At 30.6% G+C, this 23,639-nt stretch overlaps 2 protein-coding genes and 1 pseudogene across 3 annotated transcripts; 1 reads left to right on the top strand and 2 right to left on the bottom strand.

Annotated features, from left to right (window-relative positions):
- Positions 1-5,062: 5,062 nt before the first annotated feature.
- Positions 5,063-6,274, bottom strand: LOC111315866 (uncharacterized; annotated as a pseudogene).
- Positions 6,275-11,484: 5,210 nt separating this feature from the next.
- LOC111302741 (protein IQ-DOMAIN 17-like) lies at positions 11,485-14,292 on the top strand. The gene is made up of 5 exons (XM_089765579.1): positions 11,485-11,876; positions 11,971-12,273; positions 12,373-12,621; positions 12,718-12,855; positions 12,954-14,292. Exons 1-5 carry the CDS (start codon positions 11,748-11,750, stop codon positions 13,716-13,718), a joined length of 1,584 nt encoding a protein of 527 aa, XP_089621705.1. The 5' UTR covers positions 11,485-11,747; the 3' UTR covers positions 13,719-14,292.
- A 125-nt stretch (positions 14,293-14,417) lies between these two features.
- On the bottom strand, positions 14,418-16,735 carry LOC111315857 (growth-regulating factor 8-like). Of its 2 annotated transcripts, none has more exons than XM_089765580.1 (4): positions 16,014-16,735; positions 15,755-15,916; positions 15,309-15,633; positions 14,418-15,097 (listed from the first exon to the last, which is right to left on the bottom strand). In XM_089765580.1, exons 1-4 carry the CDS (start codon positions 16,414-16,416, stop codon positions 14,545-14,547), a joined length of 1,443 nt encoding a protein of 480 aa, XP_089621706.1. In that variant the 5' UTR covers positions 16,417-16,735; the 3' UTR covers positions 14,418-14,544. The 2 variants fall into 2 exon arrangements, with proteins under 2 accessions (XP_089621706.1, XP_022773609.1); XM_022917874.2 differs by having other exon boundaries at positions 15,755-15,907; positions 16,014-16,537.
- Between the last annotated feature and the right edge of the window lie 6,904 nt (positions 16,736-23,639).

Genomic DNA, 23,639 nt, shown 5'->3' with positions numbered 1-23,639 from the left:
AAATGTTGATAGTTTGACTAAAATGAGTACGACGATAGGCTAAGTGGAAGAAGCACATACCAAAATGCTGACTGATCTCTTTCAAACTGATATGTGGTTAATTTCTAATGAAATTTGAGGATGTTGAGCGGTAAACTTGTCATTTTTCATTATGACATAAATTTATGTCATGCGTTGCAATTGAACCAGAAATATGCATGTATTAGCTCAAACCAGTCCCATGCTTTCAACATGTTTGAACTGTATATAGCTATGTCATCGTGGATCAACCCTTCCTAATTTCTTGTTAACTGCAATTAAGCAGATGGTTTTTATGTAATTAGGGCCTTTGAACGGTTGTCTTATTTAAGGCGACAACTAGTGTAGGGGGCGAAATTTGGTTAATTAAAAATATGCTTTTGATCAGTTCAAGCTTCTGGTTTAAGCCTTGTAAAAATAAAAGAAATAAAATATGTTTGGTGTCTTCATTTCATGAGTCAAAAGAATTAGTTCAAGTACGTACTGTTGCTGCAAATGCGATTTTTGGTGAGACTTGATCACAATTATAGCAAATCATTTTGGAGCATTTGCAAATTGCAATTGTCATTAGTTGGCCATTCAAATCTTTTCATTTTATTATACAAAAGACGTTATAATTTGAGATGAAAAAATTGTAGGTGTCCGAATTTAAAACGTATTAAAATATAAATTTTTGTTGCAAATATCTCTCAATGATTGCTGGGTTAAGCATGATTAGTTTGCATATATACATATTGAAGCTGATTGATTAGAGAAAGAAGGCATACCATGTGAGATGTACAACAAACTAATCGTTAGGTTTACATTTTCAGCTTTTTCTTAATCTTCATCACCAATAAAATTGATACAATTCAAGTTTGAGCAAGTAATACTAATTGACTAGACAATATTATAGAGATGGTCCCTGAACACTTTAATTTGTGGAGGTCCTTGACTTTCATGAATTGTCCATGATTGCTCATCTGTAATCCTTAATTTGGAAAGCGAATTTCTTTCTCCGAACTTTGGGTTTTTCTCATTAGAAATTATTGTAAAAGTTTTCCAATACTAATTAATAGTTTACTTAATGAACTAGTAAATATCTCCTACTCAAAACAAGTGAACTAAATATCCATTCCTACAATTTACGCGTTAACATATAAACTAACACACATTTACTTTTTTTCAGTATAATATGGTTACAGGTGTCTTCAATTATTTTTGGTACAAAAGAGATTGAGAATAAAAAAAATTTATAAATGTTGAAATTTTAACCTAAATTTGATGAATGCTATTTATTAAAGTTTATTGCATGAACTCAATTAAGTTTCGGGTTCGACACCAAACTTACTTAAACCTAATTCTTCTCCTAATGATACATACTTCTATATTATAGTCCATAGTATTAAATTTTAACCATTTTCGTTTTATATGCTTTTGTATTTTGATAAGGAACTCGAAAGGGAGGAACCGGGCTTCGAACTCCACCCTCTTTTCATTTCCTTCCTCTTGCTTGTACTAAAAGAAAAAATAAAAAAACAAAACAAAAGGGGCTTCGAATTTTAGCAAGTGCCAAATCGAAAAAACAAAAGTTGAAAAAGCTGATGGAAAGGATAACGACTATACATAGGGATTAAAATGTTTCATATGGGGGCAAATGATGGCTTTACCCAATTTGGTTATATATTTTCAATGGAAAAAACAAGTGTTATAATTATACTAATTAATTCTAGATAATTAGCAATTTGAATTCCATAAAATAATAGAATACTTTCCATTTATTAAGTCTTAATTTATTATATTAATAACTCACCTCTTTTTGTTCTTTTTCTCCCCATTTATCTTCATCCACCAAGAGATCTTAATTACCTGCACTTTTCTCCAATTCATTATCACATGGTTCAAACTTAGAACTTGATGCCAATTTATTGTGAAGCAATATATATACAGTGAACACATTGCTATTAATAGAATGTTAAATTTCTAATTTTAATAATGAAGATTCAAATCTTAATCAAATACTTAAAAATATATATAATTATCCTATAAAATTCAGCAGAAACCAATATGCATCCCACAAAATGGAGTATTTTTGTTATATAAACTATGATTTAATTCTCGCTCTCTATATGCATACTTCTTGATAAGAATTATGAGTTGGGAATAAAATGCCAAAATTTTTTTTATCATTGCTTATTGCTTATATGTGTGTGTGTGTTTTTTTTTTTATCATTTGGAAAGATAATGTCGTATTTGTTTTGGTTATGGTCTATTGTCGTCTATGAAAAAAATCATTTGGGTTCCAAAATGTCGAAGCTTTGGTCGTCAAGGTATTATTACAACTCTGCTTCAAATCTTATACATATGCAAAGCTTTTCACTCCACTCTCATAATTTTGTCGTTGAAATTTTTTATACTAGCATTTTTAAGTTGTTGAACGAAAGTTCATTCTCTTTGTATAATATAGAAATTTTTTTTTTATATTTGAAGTTATTAAAATTTGAAATCTGATTATTAAAATTAAAAATTTAATGTTTTATTAACAAATCACACGATTATTTATTTATATAAAAATTATTAACATCATATTGAAAGGGAAAATTAATTGTTTCTTTAGCATTACGTGTTACATATATATATATATATCATAAAACATTTTATTACTATATATTAGTCTTAAAAAAAGTTTTAATTATCAATATTTTTATTTTCATTTTCAAGGATAGAAGGGATTCCATTTCACATTGATCGGATCACGAAATAAGAAATACGAGAAGATCAATAACATATAAAAAATTATTTATAATTTAAATTTAATTTATATTTATTTAATAATAATAATATATATCTAAAAATATGTCAAAATTTATTTAAAATATTTAAAATTTACTTACTTAATCTATATAAAAAAAATTTAATCTATCAATTTATATTTTTGAATTTAATTTTTTAAATTTATTTTAATAAAAAAATTTCTAAATTTTTATCTAATTATTTCCTTAAAAAAGGAAAAGCAGCCCAACCATAATTTTGGGTTTACCGACAGAACTGATCCCACACCAAAAGGATTGATAGACTTTTCGGACAAGAATTTCAGCTTTTTCGGCCTAAAAGCTGGGGGCCTTTAGACTTGCGACTCTGAAAAATATTGTTGCTCTCCTGCTAAGTCTTCTTCAACAAATTTTGCACAAATTTTTTTTCTTTTCGTAAAATTATTTTTCACAACCTACTACTATAATAATAAATAAAATTATTTCCACATTCCAGTACCAGCTATTATAATTCCTCATAGTTATTATTTTTACATTGGTCACATTGTTAAAGGAAAAGACATCTTTTCTTTTTCCCTAAAAGACGAGTGCTGAAATAAAATATTTAATTTAATTACATAATTTGATACAAAACTCCCTAAAAATAAAACAGTAAATTACGTAAAAATATTTTATTTTGCCCTCTGGTGCACAAATTCACGTGCATGTAACAATTAAATTCCAAAAACTTTCATACAAAAAAATTCAAATCAGCCAAATTAAATCATAATTCCTAAACCGAATGAAATCTGAAATTCAATTTAATTAATTAATATAATTATTTTTAAAAAAATAATATTTAATAAATTTAAAATTTTAACTTTAATTTTTTTTTTTATAAAAAAATTTCATGAAGATTTTTCCAGGGGCATTAAAATACGGGGCCCAAGGTAGTTAGTAACTACGTAGTTGCAATGTGGATCATACATAGGGATACGGTGGAAGCACGACTTTGTAATGGTTAAAGAAGAAATCAATTGGTTAGGTGCGTGGGACCTGATTAGAAGGCAAAACATAACATCCAGGAGAATGAAATAAAGGTACCATAGCTAGCTTGTAATCATGAGCCTATAAATAAATTGGGTAGGGTTTTGGGCTAGGGAGCTAACCATCGGTTCAAGATGATGGAAAAATGGAATCATTTCCATATTCTACTTTCTATGTATTAATGTTTTTAGGGTTTAATAATATTGAACAAGGCTAAGGGTTTGGAACTGGTAAAACTAGCTGTGGGCCTCAACGGTTGAGCTCACTATCAACCAGGCAAACCACCATGGCCCAAATCAATTGCCCAACACTCAGAAATTCAGAATCTCTCGAGTTAGCAAAAGTCGACACCATTACCGAGCAACACGTAGCACCAGATCGAAGTTTTTAGGCTGCGGATAGCTCAAAGTGCAAATTATACCAAAATTTTTTCCTGAAAGATGTTCATCAAATCAGTAATAAATGAGGTCTTCAGTGCTTGCCAAGAAGTCTGAGGTGAAGAAAGAAAATGCAAAATCTTGTAGTATTAGAAAAGGCTCTCAAATGAAATTCCAAGGTGTGTCAACAAAACATGAGATCAAGAGAAACACTTTAGTATGAAAATAGAGAACAAAAACAGGGAAAGTACCAGAGGAGTAGTAGAATAACTGATGTTTTATCATCCTCTTCATTGTGGTCAAAAGTGGCAGAAACAATTTCTAGTCCTTAAAGCTTATTAGTTCCCTAGCACCTTCAATTCTCCAAGTGATAGTGGTTAAGAACTCCAGGAGATTTCACAGTTAAAAACGTAAAACTACAAAGGAAAAGCCCTCCCCAGTAGCAACAATCAAATAGTGATTTCCATATTTACACAGAATGCCATGCAGATAACAAAATGTAAAATGACAAATTCCAGCTGACTAAACAGATTACTAATCAAACAACATGCTATCCTCCAGCCTTCGAAATACCTTATGTTTTCAATTATCCGTCATGACTGCCCTTATGCAAGGCCAACACCAGCTCTACCTAGAGCTAATAAGCAACATTATCACATTATATGTTCAGTTAAATTAACTGCCTATTTTGTGAATCTCCCAGGAGTACCCAGAACAACGTAGCTAAGAACTAAGAAGAACTCATCAGCACGTGTTTCATTCAGGTAACCTGTCAAATAACTCGAGTCTTGCCACACTCATGACTCTTGAGTATGATTCTATATCATTCATCCACAGATAAACTTTGTGAAAGAATTTTCAAAGCAATTTGGCGCATCATCCTCTTAAATATGTTCAACAAACGCAGCATTGCTAACATTACCAAAACTCTTTTCCTGGGCAAAGAAAATACCATTGAAAGATAGCAGCAAATAAGGTATAAATCATTTAAGCATGAAATCAAACACTTCAATGTTAAAAATTATTGAATATACCAAACACCACCACCACCATCTTACAGCTTCCGTTGCACCGAAAACACGGCAAGAATTTCACATTCTCACAGCCATCACAAACCTCCCCTGTTCTTTTCTTCGGCAATCCTTTAAGTAAATCCCCAAACCAACCTTCGTTAACGATCCTCATCACTTCCTCTGCTCCCCCAATGTACATTCCCTTAATAAAAACTCGAGGCGGTGTCGTTTGATATGTCGACTCTTTCTCTTTCGCTTTCATTAATTCCCTTAACTCTTCTTTGAACCCTCGTTCCATCGAAATGTCTCGTTCTCAAATAGCAATCCCGTAACTTTCAATCGCTGATCGAACCGCATTGCAGTCTTCGAATGTCCTGCGGATTCCCCTCAACGACGTCGTATAAATTACCACTCTGTTTTCCCCGTTCGGCGGACATATTTGCTCGAACTTGTCGAGCTGTGATGGTTTCAAGGCAATGTAATTTTCTGCATCGAATTTGTGTAGCAGGGAAGAACGCGAAAAAGACGGTTTCTAGAGGGTGCCGTTTTTGTTTAAGTTGGGATCAGCGGTTTTCTTTTCAGGGGGCAGGGTGTTTGGGAAACGGAAGCTGTCGGCTTTGAATTTATCCAGCAGCGAAGATCGCGAAACCGGCTGTTTTGTAACGCAGTCGTTTTTGCTAAAATTGGGGAGAAACGGAAGCTATCTGCATCAAGGCCGGACATAAGCTCCCAGGAATTAATGACCGCGAGTCGGGTAGGGAGGGGTCTAGGCACGGACCAAAGTGATTTGGACTCATTGAAGGTGGACCCGAGGGTGAGCGGTGGCATAGTGGTGGATTGCGACTGCGGATCAAGGGTGAGCAGGCCATACGTGGTGGAAGTAAGCGACACAATGTGATGACCCAGCGCTGCGCTACCGAGTTGAGTGAACTCGTCCTCCTGGTTCAACAAATTCGAGGAAACGCAACTCATTGCCCCCTTCCCCAAAACAGAAACCGAAGACCTTTTGTATGGTATTCGTTTTGAGAAAGAGAATTTGAAGAGTTGTTGAAGTGAAAGAGAAAGACGACAAAGGCAAAGATACAGGAGATTGCCTTTTTTGAGCTTTGAGACTGGATACTGAGTTTCAGATATAAGTAAAATAAAATTTGAATGATTTTTATTAATAAATAAATAAATATTAAAAGGGCAACCTAGGTTTGGGCGCTAAATTTTAATTCAAATTAAAAATAGATAGTCATTGGTCCGTGGTGTTTAATTCGGGTTTTGATTGAGTTGCCCATTACGGAGATTTTTCTGCCTCACCTGAGACCTACGATAGGCTGTCTGGGTCATTCTCATTATTATTATGGTCTAAACCCCAAGTTCAAAGAAAAGTGGGCGTTAGCTTTGGTGGATATGGACCCCACAGCCTCATCTTTCTATCAGGGTGTAATTAAATGGAGTAAAATTGAACGAGAAGCTTAAATTTGAATTCGACTTATAATTTAAAATTTGATACTTGATTCGAATTCGATCGAATTTTATTTTTTAAGTTTGAATTTGATTTGTGATCGAATTTGAGTTACTCAAATTCGTTCGATTAAATTTAATTAATATATAAAAATAAACTTAATTTATATACTCAATAAAAATTTAATTATTCATGTTCAAACTCAAACTCAGATTTAAAATATTTATTAATTAAAATAATAAAAATATATTTAAATATAAAAACTCGATTAAACTCGCGAATTACTCGAATCGAATATAAAAATACTCAAATTTAATTCGATCGATAAGTCGAGCTACTCGAATTCGACTCGATAATAATCAAATTAAATTTAAATTTTCTTCTAATCGAACTTGAATAACTTACGAGTACTAATGTATCATTTATATCTTTATTTTCACCCCAAATCTCTTTTACTAAATCGTTACGATTGTGTTTAGAGAAAAATTTCGAAGGTAAAATTACTTTCATATATGAATTTTTTAAAAATGTTTAATCTATCTTTAAAATTTTTTTATACTATTATATATTTAATAAAAAAATTTTATTAATTTAAATTTTTTTAAATTTATAATTTTTAAATATCAATTTTAATAACATATTCACGGATAAAAAAATAATTATCATTTTTATATATGAATTAGAATTTAGAAAAAGGTCTTGTCATTGGTAGCTTTAAAGCTCAACCAGTTAGCAAACTTTTAAGAGTCTCACCGAATTGACATCCAACAGAGATGGCCGCTCGTTTTAACCATTCCTCAAAATGGAATCGATTTTGAACGAGTCAATGCATCTAACTAAATAAGCTGCCTGCAATTCCCTGGGACTGGATTCAAATCTAGTTGAGCAAAGCATGCGATTGGGACTAAGTACGTCAAAGGACAGAACATGTGGGGACTTTCGACTAGACCTGACACTAGAGTACCTGCCTTTAATCAGGCCCTGCTACCAAAACAAACAAAATACTATTGGAAATACCAACAGTGAAAGATTAAAAATCGCCAACATCAATTATGAGATTGGTCACCCTGTAGAAGATTTAGCATCTGTGAGTATCATGTTTGTTGACGTTGTTTTGGGAAGGGATGCTTGGTGTTTTGTTGGAAGGTTATTTGGGACAGAGAAAAGCTAGGAGGAATTGGATATAAGATTTCGAAATGCCTTATGATGTTTAAGTTAATTTATATAAAAGAAATAAAGAATAAGAGTGAAGATTATACAGTTTAGGAGTAAGTGAAAGAAAAATGATGCATCTATGCTCCATTAGGATTAAATATAAAATTAATTTTTATATTATATATTTTTTATCAATTTGGTATCTAAAAAAATAAAACTATCAATTTAGTATTCAACTTTCATTTTGTGATTTATTTTGATATTTTAAACTAATGTCATTAATCAAGTTATTAATGTAGCATGAATATTTAATAAAATATTGATATTTATCAAAAAATATAATCAATGTCATGTTACCAATTGTTACATTAATATTAAAAGAAAATTTCAAACATTTTTTAAAAATTTATAAAATTTTAAATATTTTTAAGAAAATATAAAAAATTAAAAAAAATTAAATATTTTTAGAAATTATAAAAATTAAAAAAATGAAAACTTAAAAAATTCAAAAAATCTCAAAAATTTAATAAAAAATAAAAAAAATTAATAAAAACAAAATGTTCTTAAATTTCAAAAAAAAGATTCACAAAAACTTAAAAATTGAAAATAAAAAATCTAAATTTTTTTAAAAATTTTGACAATTAAAAAAAATATATTTTTTAAAATATATAAAATTCAAAAAAAAATTTGAAAATTCTAAAATTTAAAAAAAAATCATTAAATATTATTAAAATTATAAAAATTATAAATTTTGAATAATTAAAATTTTAATAAAAATTCAAAAAATTTAAAAAATATAAAATATTCAAAAAAATATGTAAAAATTAAAATTTCAAGATTAAAAAAAAAAGAAAAATTTTCATAATTATAAAAAATATTTACAAATTTTTTTAAAATTTTATATATTTTCCAAAAAAAAATTAGTTTTTTATTTTAAACATTTTAAGTTTTTATGAATATATTTTTTTTTAATTTTAAGAATATTTATTTTTATTTAATTTTTTTTTTTTTTTTGAAAATTTCAAAATTTTTTGGATTTTTTATAATTTTAAGATTTTTTGAATTTTTTAAGTTTTCATAATTTTTTAAATATTTAATTTTTTTTAATAATTTTTTAAATTATTTCAATATTTAAAAAAATTAAATTTTTTAGATTTTATTAATTTTTTTTAGAAATTTTCTTTTAACATTAAAATAGCAATTGATAATGTGGCATTAATTGAGCTTTTTAACATGTATCAACATCTTATTGAATGTTTATGTCACATTAGTAAATTGACTAATAATATTAATCTTTAAGTACTAAAGTGGATAGCGGAATGAAAGTTAAAGTATCAAATTAAAAATTTTATTTTTTTAAGTACCAAACTAACAAAAAATACATAATACATTGACTATTTTTATATTTAACCCTATTTTTTACAATGTGTGTAGGTATTGCTACAGTACGTGGATATTGTTAGGAGCATATTATTTGCTAGAGTATGTGCATATTAATTGTATTATTTGCAATATATATTATTATATTGCAACATAAATAGACATATAATAAAAATTGTCACATGTATATTTATGTGGATAACTTTTTTAAATGACATGTAAGATAGTTTTTTTTTTTTTTTTTTTTTTGTTAAAGAGTATAACTTCTTTTAGATAATATTGAATTTATTTAAATATCAAAATTATTTAAGTTATAGTTGCAAATCAAATTAATCTAGAGATATGTTTTTTAAAATAAAAATTTTGAAATATGGGTATCATCCGAATTATTTTAATTTTTACCAGATACCTTTATTTTATAAATTATTTAATTATGAAAATCTTTTTCCATATTTTAAAACTATAAAAATTAAGTTTATCCAAATTTTAAAAAAACTTACTATATTATTTTATTTCAATTTGTATCAAACAAAAATTATCTATGCAAAATTTATGTAAAATATTAAAAATTCAAATAGCCTTTTCATATTAAATCTTTAAATAATAGGACTGATATTTATCTCAACTCTAACTATCAATTTTATATTTAAAAAATAGGCAAAATTTTTATTTAAATTTTATCACTTATTATATTTTTAATTTTTTAATTTTTAAAAAATATAAATTTAAAAATTATCTATTCAATCTCAAGTGTCATCTAAGAGTTATTTTACACATTAAGGACTATAAATGTAACTAGCTATATTAATTCCTTTTTCAATTTGCAGCTTTTTAGATTTATATTGCTATTGCAATTTATTTTTTTCAGTTTATATCTTTTTTTTTTCAAGATATATTTTATTACTATTACAAATTTGTTCTTATGAAAATTAATATTTTTTCAATTTATTTTTTTCACACATCTCCTAATATTTTTCATATTTTGTATAGTAAATTAAATAAGATTATAAAAGTGAAAGTATGCCTATACTTTTTTATTATTTAATTCATCATTCTATAATATATATGTAACTTATTTTTATTTGATATAAATTTTAAGTGTATAAATATTATTACCAATAAAGATAGTGTAAAGAGATGACATGCCATTTTTTTAAAATTTACTTTTTATGACAAGTTTAGTTAGATATAAAATTTTATAGATGTTATAAATTTTGAAATTTTGAATATAATTTTAAAAAATACTAATATATATATATAAAATAAGTAAAATTATTTCGTACACCGCATTAGGTCACAATCTAATTAATTAATTATAATTCAATATGGTGTAAATTTTATAAAAATATTTATGTAAAACTCATACTTTCAAATAATTATTTTTTATATAATTTTTAATTATGATCGAATAATTATAATATTTTAATAAAAATTTAGAAGAAATGCTTACGGATGCTGTTGGTAAGACGCTAGATCTTGGTCCGACGGTCAACAAATGTTAACTATATTAGTCAATCTTCTAACTTGAATTGTGGTCAAGGGTTGACTTGGCTATCGAAGTATAAACCATGTATATGAGATTTCACTTTTGTTAAATTGATTATTGTTTTGATATTATATTATTTCTGAAAAATGAAATTTATGAGATTGGTCTTCACTCTTCAGCTTTACCAATCTAACCTGCCAGCTAGCAAGAAAGGCTAGCTCCATCCAGGGCCATTTAATCATGTCGAGTTCTAAGCAAATCGAATGAAATTTACAAGTCTCCTTCTCAGCGGAAAGTATCTTGTTGAGAAATGCAAAGAGATCAAAATCTAATTTGGGGGTCTCTCTTTCAGAATTGGGTTCAAAAGATTAATTTAATAGTTAACTTTTTAGTTTTTAAATTTATAGAATTTCTGACAAGATACAAGTGATGTGGGAAACTAGGACAAGAGAATACAACTCCAAGCAAGAGTTTGACCAGTCTACCGGGAAATGAAGCCAACTCACCCATTCTATTCTACCCAGAAAGGGGATTCCCTGTTCAAGATGGTACTTAAGGTGTTTGGTGGTTTTCGAGGAATTTTCAAACATAATAACGTAATCCCTCTAATGGATCTCTGCTCCTTTCGCTGCTGATAACACGTGAAGCCAATTGGGCTTGGTCAGTTGTTTTAAAAGAGAAAATAAAAGCATATATGCTCTCATCAATCAAAAAGGCCTAGCAATTTTCAAGAGACTTTGGATTCTTATGCAAAACATTTAACACTCATGTCTCCCCTTTCTCATGTCATCTTCTATATCACAATTATGTGCTAGTTTATTTTACTGGGTTCATGACAAATATCTGACACTCTTCCCATTAGTTTTCTCCCATGCCACTAGAAAACACCTATCGCTTAGCAGATATGTTGGAGCTCGTACCCCTGTTAGATTCTGCGGCAAATGAACATCATCGTCTCTCTCTCTCTCATTCATTTCCCTCCTTCACAAATATTCATAATTGTGAGGGAATCAATTGGGACAAACACCCCTTAATTTCCTCTATCTCCTTATTATCTTTGAATGCAGCAAAGTTTTCTTGTACCTGACCATGGGAAAGAAAACCGTTACCTCGTGGCTGTCAATAGTGAAAAAGGCCTTCAGGTCTCCAGCCAAAGATTATGAGAAAAAGAGTAGCAGAAGAAGAGAAGAGGAATGTGAGCAGGAAGAGGAAGAAAAGGTAATACTAGTAATTAAGAACTGCATCTATAGTTTTCTGTGTTTAGCGTGTTCTCTTCCATTTACAATAAATTTTAAATTATTACTTGGTGCAGAAGAGGGAGAAAAGAAGATGGCTTTTTAGAAGGCCTAGTAATATCAATCATGTTCAACAATATGAAGCAAAGACAGCAGCAGAAGCTACCAGAACTATACATGTGAATCCTGCATTGGATGTTGCAGAGCAAAGGCACGCAGTTGCGGTTGCAGCGGCCACTGCAGCAGCAGCAGAAGCTGCTGTGGCAACAGCTCAAGCAGCTGTTGAGATCGTTAGGCTTCGTTACAGGCCTTCCAATTACGCTAGTGTTAGAGAACACTATGCTGCTATTGTCATCCAGACAGCTTTTAGAGGCTACCTTGTAAGTGAACATAAATCATGAGGATTAGTAATCATTAACTAGTCAATGCTAAAAGATTCTATAACTATCTCTCTCTCTTTTTTCATGAATTCTGTGAAGGCAAGGAGAGCATTGCGTGCACTGAAGGGGCTAGTGAAGCTTCAAGCTTTAGTGAGAGGACACAATATCAGAAGGCAAGCAAAGTTGGCACTAAAATGCATGCAATCTTTGGTTCGAGTACAGGATCGAGTGCTCGATAAACAGCGTCCAAGGCTTTCATATGAAGAGTGCAGAAAGTCTATGTTTGCTGAAGCCAATGCCTTGTGGGAGTCTAGATATCTGCAAGATATTCGCAGTAGAAAGTCCATGGTAAGTAAGTACGAACTTTTTCTTTTCGTAATAAGTTTCTGTATCTTTTTCATTTGGAGGTATACTCTTTTATGTTTGAATGATTTTATGCCACAGTCCAGAGATATGAGTTGTATAACAGATGAGTGGGACAACAGACCACAGACAAGCGAAGAGATCAAAGAATTGTTGCAAAACAAGAAGGAAGCTGCATTGAAACGTGAAAAGGCCCTTGCTTATGCTTTCTCTAACCAGGTTGGCTTTTTTTTGTCATTATTATTTCATGAGTGTTGGTGCCACTGAATGTTTTTGTTCTGTAATTATGATCTAATAATCTTAACGCATCTTCAAAGATATGGAGATCTAGAAGGAACTCATCTGCGGGAGATGAAAAGGAGCTAGAAGAGAGAACAAAATGGCTTGACAGGTGGATGGCCACAAAGCAATGGGAGAGCAACAGTAGGGCATCAACTGATAAAAGAGATTCTATAAAGACTGTAGAAATTGATACTAGTTACAAGCCTGAGTACTACTCTTCTCCAACAATCAGAAAATCCCATTGTCAAAATCACAAACAAGTTTCCACTTCACACTGTGTTGCTTCTCCAATGCATAGAGAACATCACAATTTCCCTCTTAACCAATTTCCAGCCACACCCTCTCCTTGCAAAACAAAGCCTTTGCAAGCACGTTCAGCCAGCCCTCGGTGCCAGCTGAAAGAAGAGAAATACTACTACTCAGCAGCAAACACTCCTAGCTTGGCCTCCACATTTTGCACAAATAATGGAATGTCTCGATACGGAAATGCAGGTGTCACGGTGCCAAATTATATGGCTGCCACAGAGTCTGCAAAGGCTAAGGCGCGGTCCCAGAGTACACCAAGACAAAGGCCATCAACTCCAGAGAGGGAACGAGGTGGATCATTAGCTAAGAAGAGACTTTCTTATCCAGCTCCTGAAAGTAGCTTTAGCCAGAACTTGAGAAGCCCTAGCTTCAAGAGTGCATTTGAGGGGCACTATGACATGGAGAAAGAATCATTCTACTCTTCCTATTATACAGAAAGGTTTGGGGGTGAAATTTCTCCATGTTCAACCACTGATCTAAGGTGGTTGAAATGAGAAATTGAGACGTATTGACGTTTGCTTTTCATGAACGATATGATTCCTAAGCATTATTTATCTAATTTGAAAATTTGAAATTAAAACTTACTATAGAATGTGGATACTATATATTCGCATGGAATTTACTAACAAATTTTGTGGTCTCAGACTGTCGGTGTGATTTGGCCCAATAGAGCTACGCCTTTTCCTCTTGTTTTCTTTTCTCAACACCAAAACATGAAAAGCCCAAAATTAGAACAAATTTAGATCCCAAAATCAATGAAATTTTCTCTTTCATTTTTGAAGATTCAGACTTCAGTTTGTGTCAATGGTGGTAATTAATTCTGCTTCTGAATTGATGGAAACGTGCTTTTGTCTTTTTTTTTTTTTTTTAAAGAAAAAGGTTAAATCAAGCAAAGTTTCCCTCTCATGTCCATTGACATAGGGAAACATCAATAGACGATAATTAATATAGTCCTTATTCATGAATAGTACTGTACTTTCTATGAGCTATAAAAAGACGAGTAATAGATTGTTTACATGTTCCTTCTGCAAAGCTTCTGATGATAAATGATAGTATTGATTTTAATGGAAATTAAACATCGCATATTTTTACACTTCAATTCAAAAGCATAGAGACGAAAGCATGCCCCTTTTCCAAAACCATAAAGAGACAAGGGCTTTCTCTTAGCTCCAAAAACAAAGTGGAAATTTCCATTTAGCAAGTAACATTTTATTTTATTTAATTTAAAAACCCCATGTTCGACATAGAAATGTTCAAACATCATCAAAGTTAAAAAGCTCTTATCAATAAGTAGATAAAATTTAGTCACTGGCCATCGTCTCAGGTGCTCTTGCTGCAGCTACTCGTATTTGTGCTTTGACTACTTGCAATGCCAAGGCACAATGCTTCAGCCAGTGGTCCACCAGGCGGCGAACCCATCCATGAAATAGGATCCGCCATTTGGGGTGGTCTCAAAGTCCTCACATTTTCCTTCGCTAAGCCCATGATACCAAAAGCACCCATTTCGCTATTCTCATTGTCTTCTTCTTGATGGTTTCCATTCCCACCCGACATTGACAGTGTAAGAGAAGAGAGTGGTAGCTTCTCGTTTGAAGAAACAGGGCGTTTGCTCTCAATTCCATCCATTTCAGCAACCTCTCTCTCTGCTATTGACCATGCATCAATAAAGCTCCTTGTCTCTTGTGAATGTGTTTGGTTGAGATTCAAGGTTCCTCCCAAAGATGCTAAACTGGTGTTAAACTGCTCATTTAGATTCTGATGAGCTTGCAAATTGACGCGATGGTCTTTATGATGCTGCTGGTGTTGCCAGTCTGGGTTAGAAATGCTAGCAATAGGAACGGTAGTCTCCCCTTTCATGAACCACTCCAAGCACCTTCACGGATAAACCATTAACCACCACTTATTATAATAGTAACTTATATAAGACAAACAATCCACGTCATGCATTTATACTCAGATTGTGATTAGTAGAATAAGAGATATACTAGTATGTAAGAAAATAACGGGAAATAGAAGTTTGGTTTATGTTTATCAGATTCAGAGAAGATAGAGTATTGGGAACCCATTGGGAACCCGAGGCCCACCTGGGTTGATCAAATGAAGCTGTGAATAGATGAGGATCGGTCTGATTGATGAAATGGGAATTCTTATGAGCCTGTTTGCTGCTATCTGATGCCATGTTAAGTGTATGTGATTTCTGATCATGTTTGTTGATGGTGTGGTTTGGCAATTCCACAGGCTTTCTTGAACGGGGACGGCTCTTATGAGAGTGACGCTCACAGTATTTTTGATCAGGAGCCACGTCTCTCGAGCATCTCCATTTCTTCCCATCTGTTCTTCTGCACCTCCAAGGCTCCGGATCCGAGCTAATATTGCTCGAAAAACCCAATTCCAAAGACCCCTTTGTCACTATCAGCACCAAGAAAATTGCATGCGCCATTTTGTAATTAATGCAAAAAAAAAAGGCTAACAACTTGACACTACGTTTACATTGATAACACTAAACAAAGGCAGAAAAAGAAAAGACTACCATTTGAAGAGTTTCTGGTGAGAGATATAAGGAGTTCAGGAGGGACAGGGACAGTGGCCATCATGTACTTGTATATCATAGTCTGCCTCTCCAGCTCTTGCCACTGAGCTGCTGTAAAAGGAACTCTAGCATTCACAGGCGCTGCAATTTCTCCTACATTAACTAAGTTTAAACAACATATGTCATTAATCTATACTCTTTAATTACTTCATTGAAAATTACAAGAAAAAGGATGAATGAAGAAAGCAGAGGAGTTTACCAGAGGAGTTGTGGGGAAAAGAAGGGTTGGCGTTAAAGGGGTGATGGTGCAGTGACTTTAACACCACTGCAGCAGCAGAAACAGAAGCAGAAGCAGCACTTATAACATCGTATATATCGCCCGTGCATGGTACCTGGTTGCTTGTGTTGCAAACAATGGGCCCACCACCACAAGCTCCTCCATCAAATCCATCACCACAACATGAAGAAGATGAAAGCTGATGATGAGAAGAATTATGAAGATGATGATGATGTTGATGATGGGGCATTGGCATGAAGCTCTTATTTGGACAAGATTCATCAACTTGTTGCTGCATCCTCAAACCCAACCCAACATCACACTGGTCTGGTGATCTTCCGAACCCTTTCTCTTTATCCACAAAAGCATTATTCCTGGTACCCATGTCATCAAAATGCCACTTTTCCCATCTAAAATAACCCAGAACAAGACAACCTTAAAATCCCAAGCTACTTTCACTCTTTTTTGAATAAAAATTCTTACACGACCCTGCAAATCAATCCCCTTTGTCCCTCTTTACACTTCTCAAGCCAAGCCACTGTTGTTTGCTGCTTATATATAAAAAGTTGGCAATATTATGGTGAAGCGGTGCCGCCATTTTCAGCCATGCCTTTTGCTTTGCTTCCTTAGCTTCCAACATTCGCACCCCTTATGGAATACAGACAAAACCCACTTCACTCTCTCTCTCTCTCTCTCTCTCTCTTGACATTGACAAAGGCACAGAGACATCCCCTAACGTTAGCTTTTCCTAACAGTGCTTCAAAATCCCCCAAAGACTGTTGTATTGTACAACACAGCCATATTTGATTGGACAGAAATGGGTTTGACTTTTGATTTTCTTAGCCTGTCTGAGTTCTAATTGGCTGCGAGTTTCAAGGTGCTAAAGACTTGCTTTTGACTTGGTTGACTGACTTGTCTGTCAAAGTTAACGCCGTTAACCTTTGTGTGAGCATTGGGAGTCGTGAAGAAACAAAGCAATAGGTCCACTTTGGTTTCGTGTGAGCGTGTGGGGGGACCAAGGCCAATTGATGTGATGCCCTAACTAATTTCATTAGAATTATGCATTAAAGTTGGGCCAAGAATTTAGCTTCGATTTAGTGCATCTTTAGCCATAGTTGATGAGAAGCATACTAATTGTTCTCATTTGCAGTTGTTGACTTCATCCAATAAAAAATATGGTTTTGGATAATTTTATGCTGGGGAATGTCGACAACTGTCAATAGATACGGATGATAGTCGCATTCAAGAAGAAAAAAATTATACTATATAAATTTTTGAATTTGATAAAAAAAAATACTTTTCATTAATTTTTAAAAAATGCCTTTTAACTATTTTTAATCTATCCCTATAAGCATTGCTACCCTAACTCTTATATTTTGGAATTAAAGCATGCTATCTTTGTCTCAAATGGTTAGTTCTTTTAAAATTTTTAAGGGTTTAAGATTTTTTTTTTTATTTTTGTATTTTTAGAAAAATTGATTTTCCATAAATTTTATTTTCAAAAAGTAAAAAATTAATTTTAAAATATAAGTGATTAAATGTTCAAAAAATAATTTTAAGATATTTCAAATAATAAAAAAATTGACTAAAAGAGTATAACCCATTAGAATTAGAATAATTAAGTTTTAAAATAATTTAAAACGTTGTAATTATTCAATCGAACTTTTTGTTTAACTCGAAATATTAAGTTACATAATTGTAATTATAAATTAGTTTTGAATGTCAAGTCCTGATATCGAGATATTATACAGTCGTATTATCTTAAAATAAACTTTCAAAGCAATAAGCAGTCTTTTTCATAATCATTAAAAAATTTTAAAATCAAATAATATTTTCAAGTAAATTTAATATTTATAAACCAATTAAATAACAAATAAACCTAATACAACTAAAAAAAAAATGAAATATTATTTCATAAAATCCTATTCACCAAATAATGTCTCCAATGTCAAGATTCTTTTAGCTGTTTACAAGACTAAGCTGTTAGAAAATTAAAAAAAACAAAAATAATAAGAAAGAAGAAAATATGGCTTTGAAGTATGAAGAACACTATCTTAAAAGATAATTATGCTTATAGAATATAACAAAACCTTAAAAATTCTATAAATCAAAAGTACTGAAATTAATTAGGTAGAGAGATCTATTTATAATAAATGAATAATTACCAATCAAACAAATTTAAAAAGTTATGACATTCTATATAGTCATATTTTCTTGTTTAAATAAACTTTATTTAAATAGTCATGTTTTTTTATTCAGATATATTTATTCAGATCATCATATTTTTTTCTATTCAAACATGTTTATTCATAATCAGTAATATTTCAAAATAAAAAAATTAAAAGATTTAAAAATTAAATCTATTTGCCAAATAAGCTCAAAATTTTCAAGTGTTTAAGTGCCTATATTTGATTTTTAAAATTGTTTGACCCACTAGAAAAACTTCTAGCAAGCCCAAATGACTTTACCCACTCCAACACTTATCTCAATTACTTAAATAACATAAGTAATCTCTTTTAAATCACATATAAATGATATTTCTACTCAATGTGGGATACACCACATTCTAAACTACCAACAATCCCCTCATAGTTTGAAATACTGGTGCTTAATCTTTAATCTTTTATACAAATAAATATTATAAATATAAGAATGTATCTTTCGATTTAAACTTTCATTTAGCATGTACCTTAGAATTCCAACAAAGTTGGTAGTATTTACATATTAAACCTCAACTTTTAGTATTAAAATTGAAGATATAACACACATAATACTTATTTAATATTTTGTCAGAGGTTTATAACTACTTTAGCACTATTATGGCTATGTGCTTATCTTTATTCATAAACATTTACAAGAAAGTTTTCAATTTTCTTGTTGAAGCGGCATCGCTTCTATGTTTATATAGGTGAAATTTCTTGTTTATGTCTCAATTGCTATAGACATTTAATTATAAACTCCATTAAGAGTTTAATCTCATCCTTCATTCTACACAATGTTTTACACTAGTATTCTAATTATTTAGAATAAGTTGACTAGTGTTTATAGACACATAATAATAACTTGTTGTTACCTATTAAACTTTACAATTAGAGGTTATTAATTCAAAGTTAAGTTTTCATTATTGGTGTTTAAAAGAAATTTTAAACCCATTCCATTTGTGGTGCTTCTTACCAAATTTCTAGGTAATGCTTTGGTAAAATGATCTGTTAAATTGTTAGCAGATTTAACATATATTACGGTACTCACCCCATTTTTTATCAATTCTTTGATATAATTATGTCTTAGACTAATATGTCTAGATTTTTTATTATAAATGTCACTGTAAGCTTTAGACATAGTAGCTTCATTATCATAATACAAGAAAATGGCTATCATTAGTTGTGGCCACAACTCTATATCTATTAATAAATTTCTTAGCCATTCAATTTCCTTGCCTGCTGCAGCTAAAGCTATAAATTCAGATTCCATAGTTTAATGTAAAATGTAAGTTTGTTTCTTCGATGGCTAACTAATTGCACCACATTCATGGGTAAACATCCATTTTGAAGTGGATTTATTATTACTTATACTAGTGATCCAACTTGCATTTGAATATCCTTTCAAAATAGTTAGCTATCCGAAATAAAATAAGCCAAAATCTTTAGTTCTTTTAAGATAACCTAAAACTTTTCCTATGGCTTTCCAATGACTTATATTAGACTTAATTGTATATCTTGATAACTTGCAAACAACAAAAACTATATCTAGCTTAGTATAATGCATAGCATACATAACACATCCAATAGCACTAGCATATTCAAGTTGTGCAATTAAATAACCTTAATTTTTTATTAATTTTATACGTATATCATATGGAGTATTGGCTTCTTTTATATTAAAATATTTAAACTTATTAAGTAGTTTCTCAATATAATGACTTTGATTAAGTACGAAACCCTTGTTATATCTCTTAACTTTGATTCTTAAAATGGTATCAACTTCATTCAAATCTTTTGTTTTAAAATTAGAAATCAGATACCTTTTGGTTTCATTTATGCCAATCATATTAGTACTAAAAATTAGCATATCATCCATATAAAGATATATTATAACTCTATATTCTTTAGTAAATTTTGAGTAAATGCACTTATTTGCTCCATTATGTTTAAAACCATTGGTTACTATGGTTGAATCAAACTTTTCATGCCATTGTTTAGGAGGTTACTTTAGCCCATAAAATGACTTAATTAATTTACAAACTTTATTCTCATTACCTGAAAGAATAAAGCCTTTTGGTTGTTCCATGTATACTTTTTCTTTTAAGTCACCATTTAAAAAGGCTATCTTAATATCAATTTGATGTACATGTAATTTATAAATGGAAGCCAAAGCTATAAGAACTCTAATGGATGTTATTCTAGTTACTGAAGCATATGTATCAAAATAATCTATGCCTTTCTTTTGTTTAAAACTTTTTACAGCTAATCTTGCTTTAAAAATTTGTACAGAACTATCTATATTATATTTCTTTCTAGATACTCATTTACATCCTATAAGTTTAGAATCTAGAGGTAAATTTACCAAGACCCATGTATTATTGGACATGATTGAGTCTTTTTCATCATTAATAGTCTCTTTCTAAAAAGTAACATCTCTTGAAGTTATAGCTTCATTAAATGTTTTAAGGTCTTCATTTACATTTACTAGAATTGGTGTTTTATTAAGTACTTTGGTTCTATTTTCTTGTATTAGGAATATTATAAAATCTAGAGAAACAAAATTAAAAGGCAAAAGGTTCTCTTTTCTAATTTTTTTACTCTTTCTAAGTTCAATAGAATCATTTCAATTTGTTTCTCCATATCAATTTCAGTATCACATATAAACTTATTTTTAAAAAATTTTATATGAATAGATTCGACAATAACATTAGTATTTAAATCAAAAAGTCTATATTCAGTTTGAAGATATCATAAGTATATCATAGAGTTGATCAAGCAGTTTGAAGATATTCAGTTTGATCATTTACCTTTAGAGAAGAATCTGATTATCGATGCATTGGCTATTTTAGTAGCAATGGTTCAAATTAGTGATAATATCGATATTCGACCCATCAAACTAGATGTCAATGATGTGTCAGCTCATTGCTCTAATGTAGAAGAGGAAGAAGATGGAAAGCCTTGGTATTATGATATCTTGTAGTATATTAAAAACCATCAATACCCCATTTAAGTAATTAAAAATGATAAAAAGATCATCCGAAGACTAGCTATGAGTTTCTTCCTAGATGGAGATGTTTTGTATAAAAAGAGCTATGATCAAGTATTATTAAGATGTGTAAATAAGGTCGAGGTAAAAAAAATTATTAAAGAGATGCATGATAAAATATGTAGGGCACATGCCAATAGACATATGATGACAAGACATATCATGAGAGTTGGGTACTATTGGTTAACAATGAAGAACGATTGTATTAACTATGCTAAAAAATATCACAAGTGTTAGATCTATGCTGATAAGATCCATGCTCTGTCATCTATTTTATATGTTTTGGCACCACCCTGTCCATTCTCTATATGGAGCATATATGTCATTGGTCCTATTACCCCAAAGGCTTCTAATGGGTATAGGTTCATTTTCATGATGATAGATTATTTCACAAAATAGATGAAAGTAGCATCATTTGGAAGTGTGACATAATCTATGATTTGTAAGTTCATAAATAGATAGATTATTTATAGATATGGACTTTCAAAAAGAATTATTTCAGATAATATCAAGAATCTAAATAGTAAGATGATGCAGGAAATATGTGCTTAGTACAAGATCAAGCATCATAATTCAATGCCATACCATCTGAAAATGAATGGGGTAGTTGAGACAGCAAACAAGAATATACTTCTTGAGAAAATGATTGAGACCTATAAAGATTGACATGAGAAGTTGCCATTTACGTAACATACATATCGAACATCGATGTGTATCTCTACTGGGGCAACCACATTTTCTTTTATTTATGGAATGAAAGTTATATTGTCAGTAGAAGTAAAGATCCTATCTTTAAAAGTTTTAAAAGAAGTTGAACTGAAAGAGACTGAATGGATTCGAGAGCGATATAAACAGTTAAATTTCATCAAAAAAAATTAACAATGCTGTGTCATTGTTAGCTATATCAAAGAAGAATGATGAGGGCTCATGATAAAAAAGTTTGACCTTGTGGCTTTCGGGAAGGATAGTTGGTCTTGAAAAGAATTCTCTCAAGCTAACATGATAATAGAAAAAAATATACTCTGAATTATGAAGAACAATATGTAGTGAAACAAACTTTCTCAGGTAGAGCATTGATATTGACTGAAATATATGGAGATGATTTTTCTTATCCTATAAATTCTAATGCTATGAAAAAATACTATGCTTGAAAAAAAAAGAAAGAAAAAAAGTAAAAGAAAAAAAAAAGAAAGAAAAAAGTAAAAAAAAAAAAAAAAGAAAGAAAAAGAAAGAAAAAAAAGAGAAAAAAAGAATAATAAAAAGAAAGACTCAAGTCGAAAATCCAAAAAAATGGTTTGAGTCAAAAAATGGTTTATCTAAGTTGAAAACCTGAAAAGGCAGCTTAGATAACGATGTTTCAGCATCAAATTTAAAAATTCATTAGCATGGAGGCTAGCATGTTTTGAGGAGCTCTAAGTTGTTAAGTGCATTAGATGGTTGAATTTTTTAAAAAAGGCTTCAAGATATATTATCATGATTGTTTGATTGTTTATTTTGGGCATTGTCTCCCCATACTCATCGTTGTAATTTTTTTCTTTTCTCACTAGCCAAAGTTTGCTAATAAAAGACATTATATTTCATTCTTTGTGCATCTTTTTTTATTGATCATTTCTTAGCCATTTTTTACTTTTTTCTTGTTACTATTTTATACTGGAAGAAATGGCTGATTGCATTCTTGCTTTTTAAAATTGAAATAATGATTGACAAATGAATAATAGCATGAAAGATTTCTACATTACCTTGAAAAAGTTGAGAGTGATAAAGGCAAATCTGAAATGTTCAGTTCTTGAAAAGAATGTTGAATTGGGAAAAAAAATTCTTGAAACAGAAAAATGAGAGTTAAAAGAGAAAAATGATCAAGAATTACATTGATTTGGTCTTAGTACCTAAAGATTGAAGGGTTTAGGGCCCAAGAAAAGAGCTTGAAAAACTTGAATGCCATAATTAATCAACATTTGCATAGCATGCGTCACATTTCTAAATGTCTAGTGCATAGCATCACTACATTTGAGAAAGTCTAGTGCATGAATCTAGGAAGTAGGGATATTCTAAAATCCCACATGGAGAAAATAGATAAGAAGACTTTTCAATGAAAGAGTTTCAAATTCTTATTTGAGAAAAAGCTTGTGAAGTAAGATTTTAATCCTTGAAAGAGAATATTTCTCAATATTAAGATCGATTTATAAGACCTTTAGGCATAATCTCCTAAAATTTTTTCAAACAAAGATCTATGACTCATTTAGACATGATTGTCAATAAACATTTTATTTTTCAAAGTTGTAGTGCCTATATTTAGAAGAGCACTTTATTTTTCAAAGTTGTGGTCCTCTGTTTAGAGGAGCATTTATTTTTCAAAGTTGT

Source organism: Durio zibethinus, chromosome 9 (genome assembly GCF_047325235.1).
Source record: "Durio zibethinus cultivar Kanyao isolate XHJ-2024 chromosome 9, ASM4732523v1, whole genome shotgun sequence".
NCBI classification, from domain to species: Eukaryota; Viridiplantae; Streptophyta; class Magnoliopsida; order Malvales; family Malvaceae; genus Durio; species Durio zibethinus.
The sequence above is the reverse complement of the archived record's forward strand: the minus strand, read 5'-3'. Positions and strand labels throughout refer to the sequence as shown.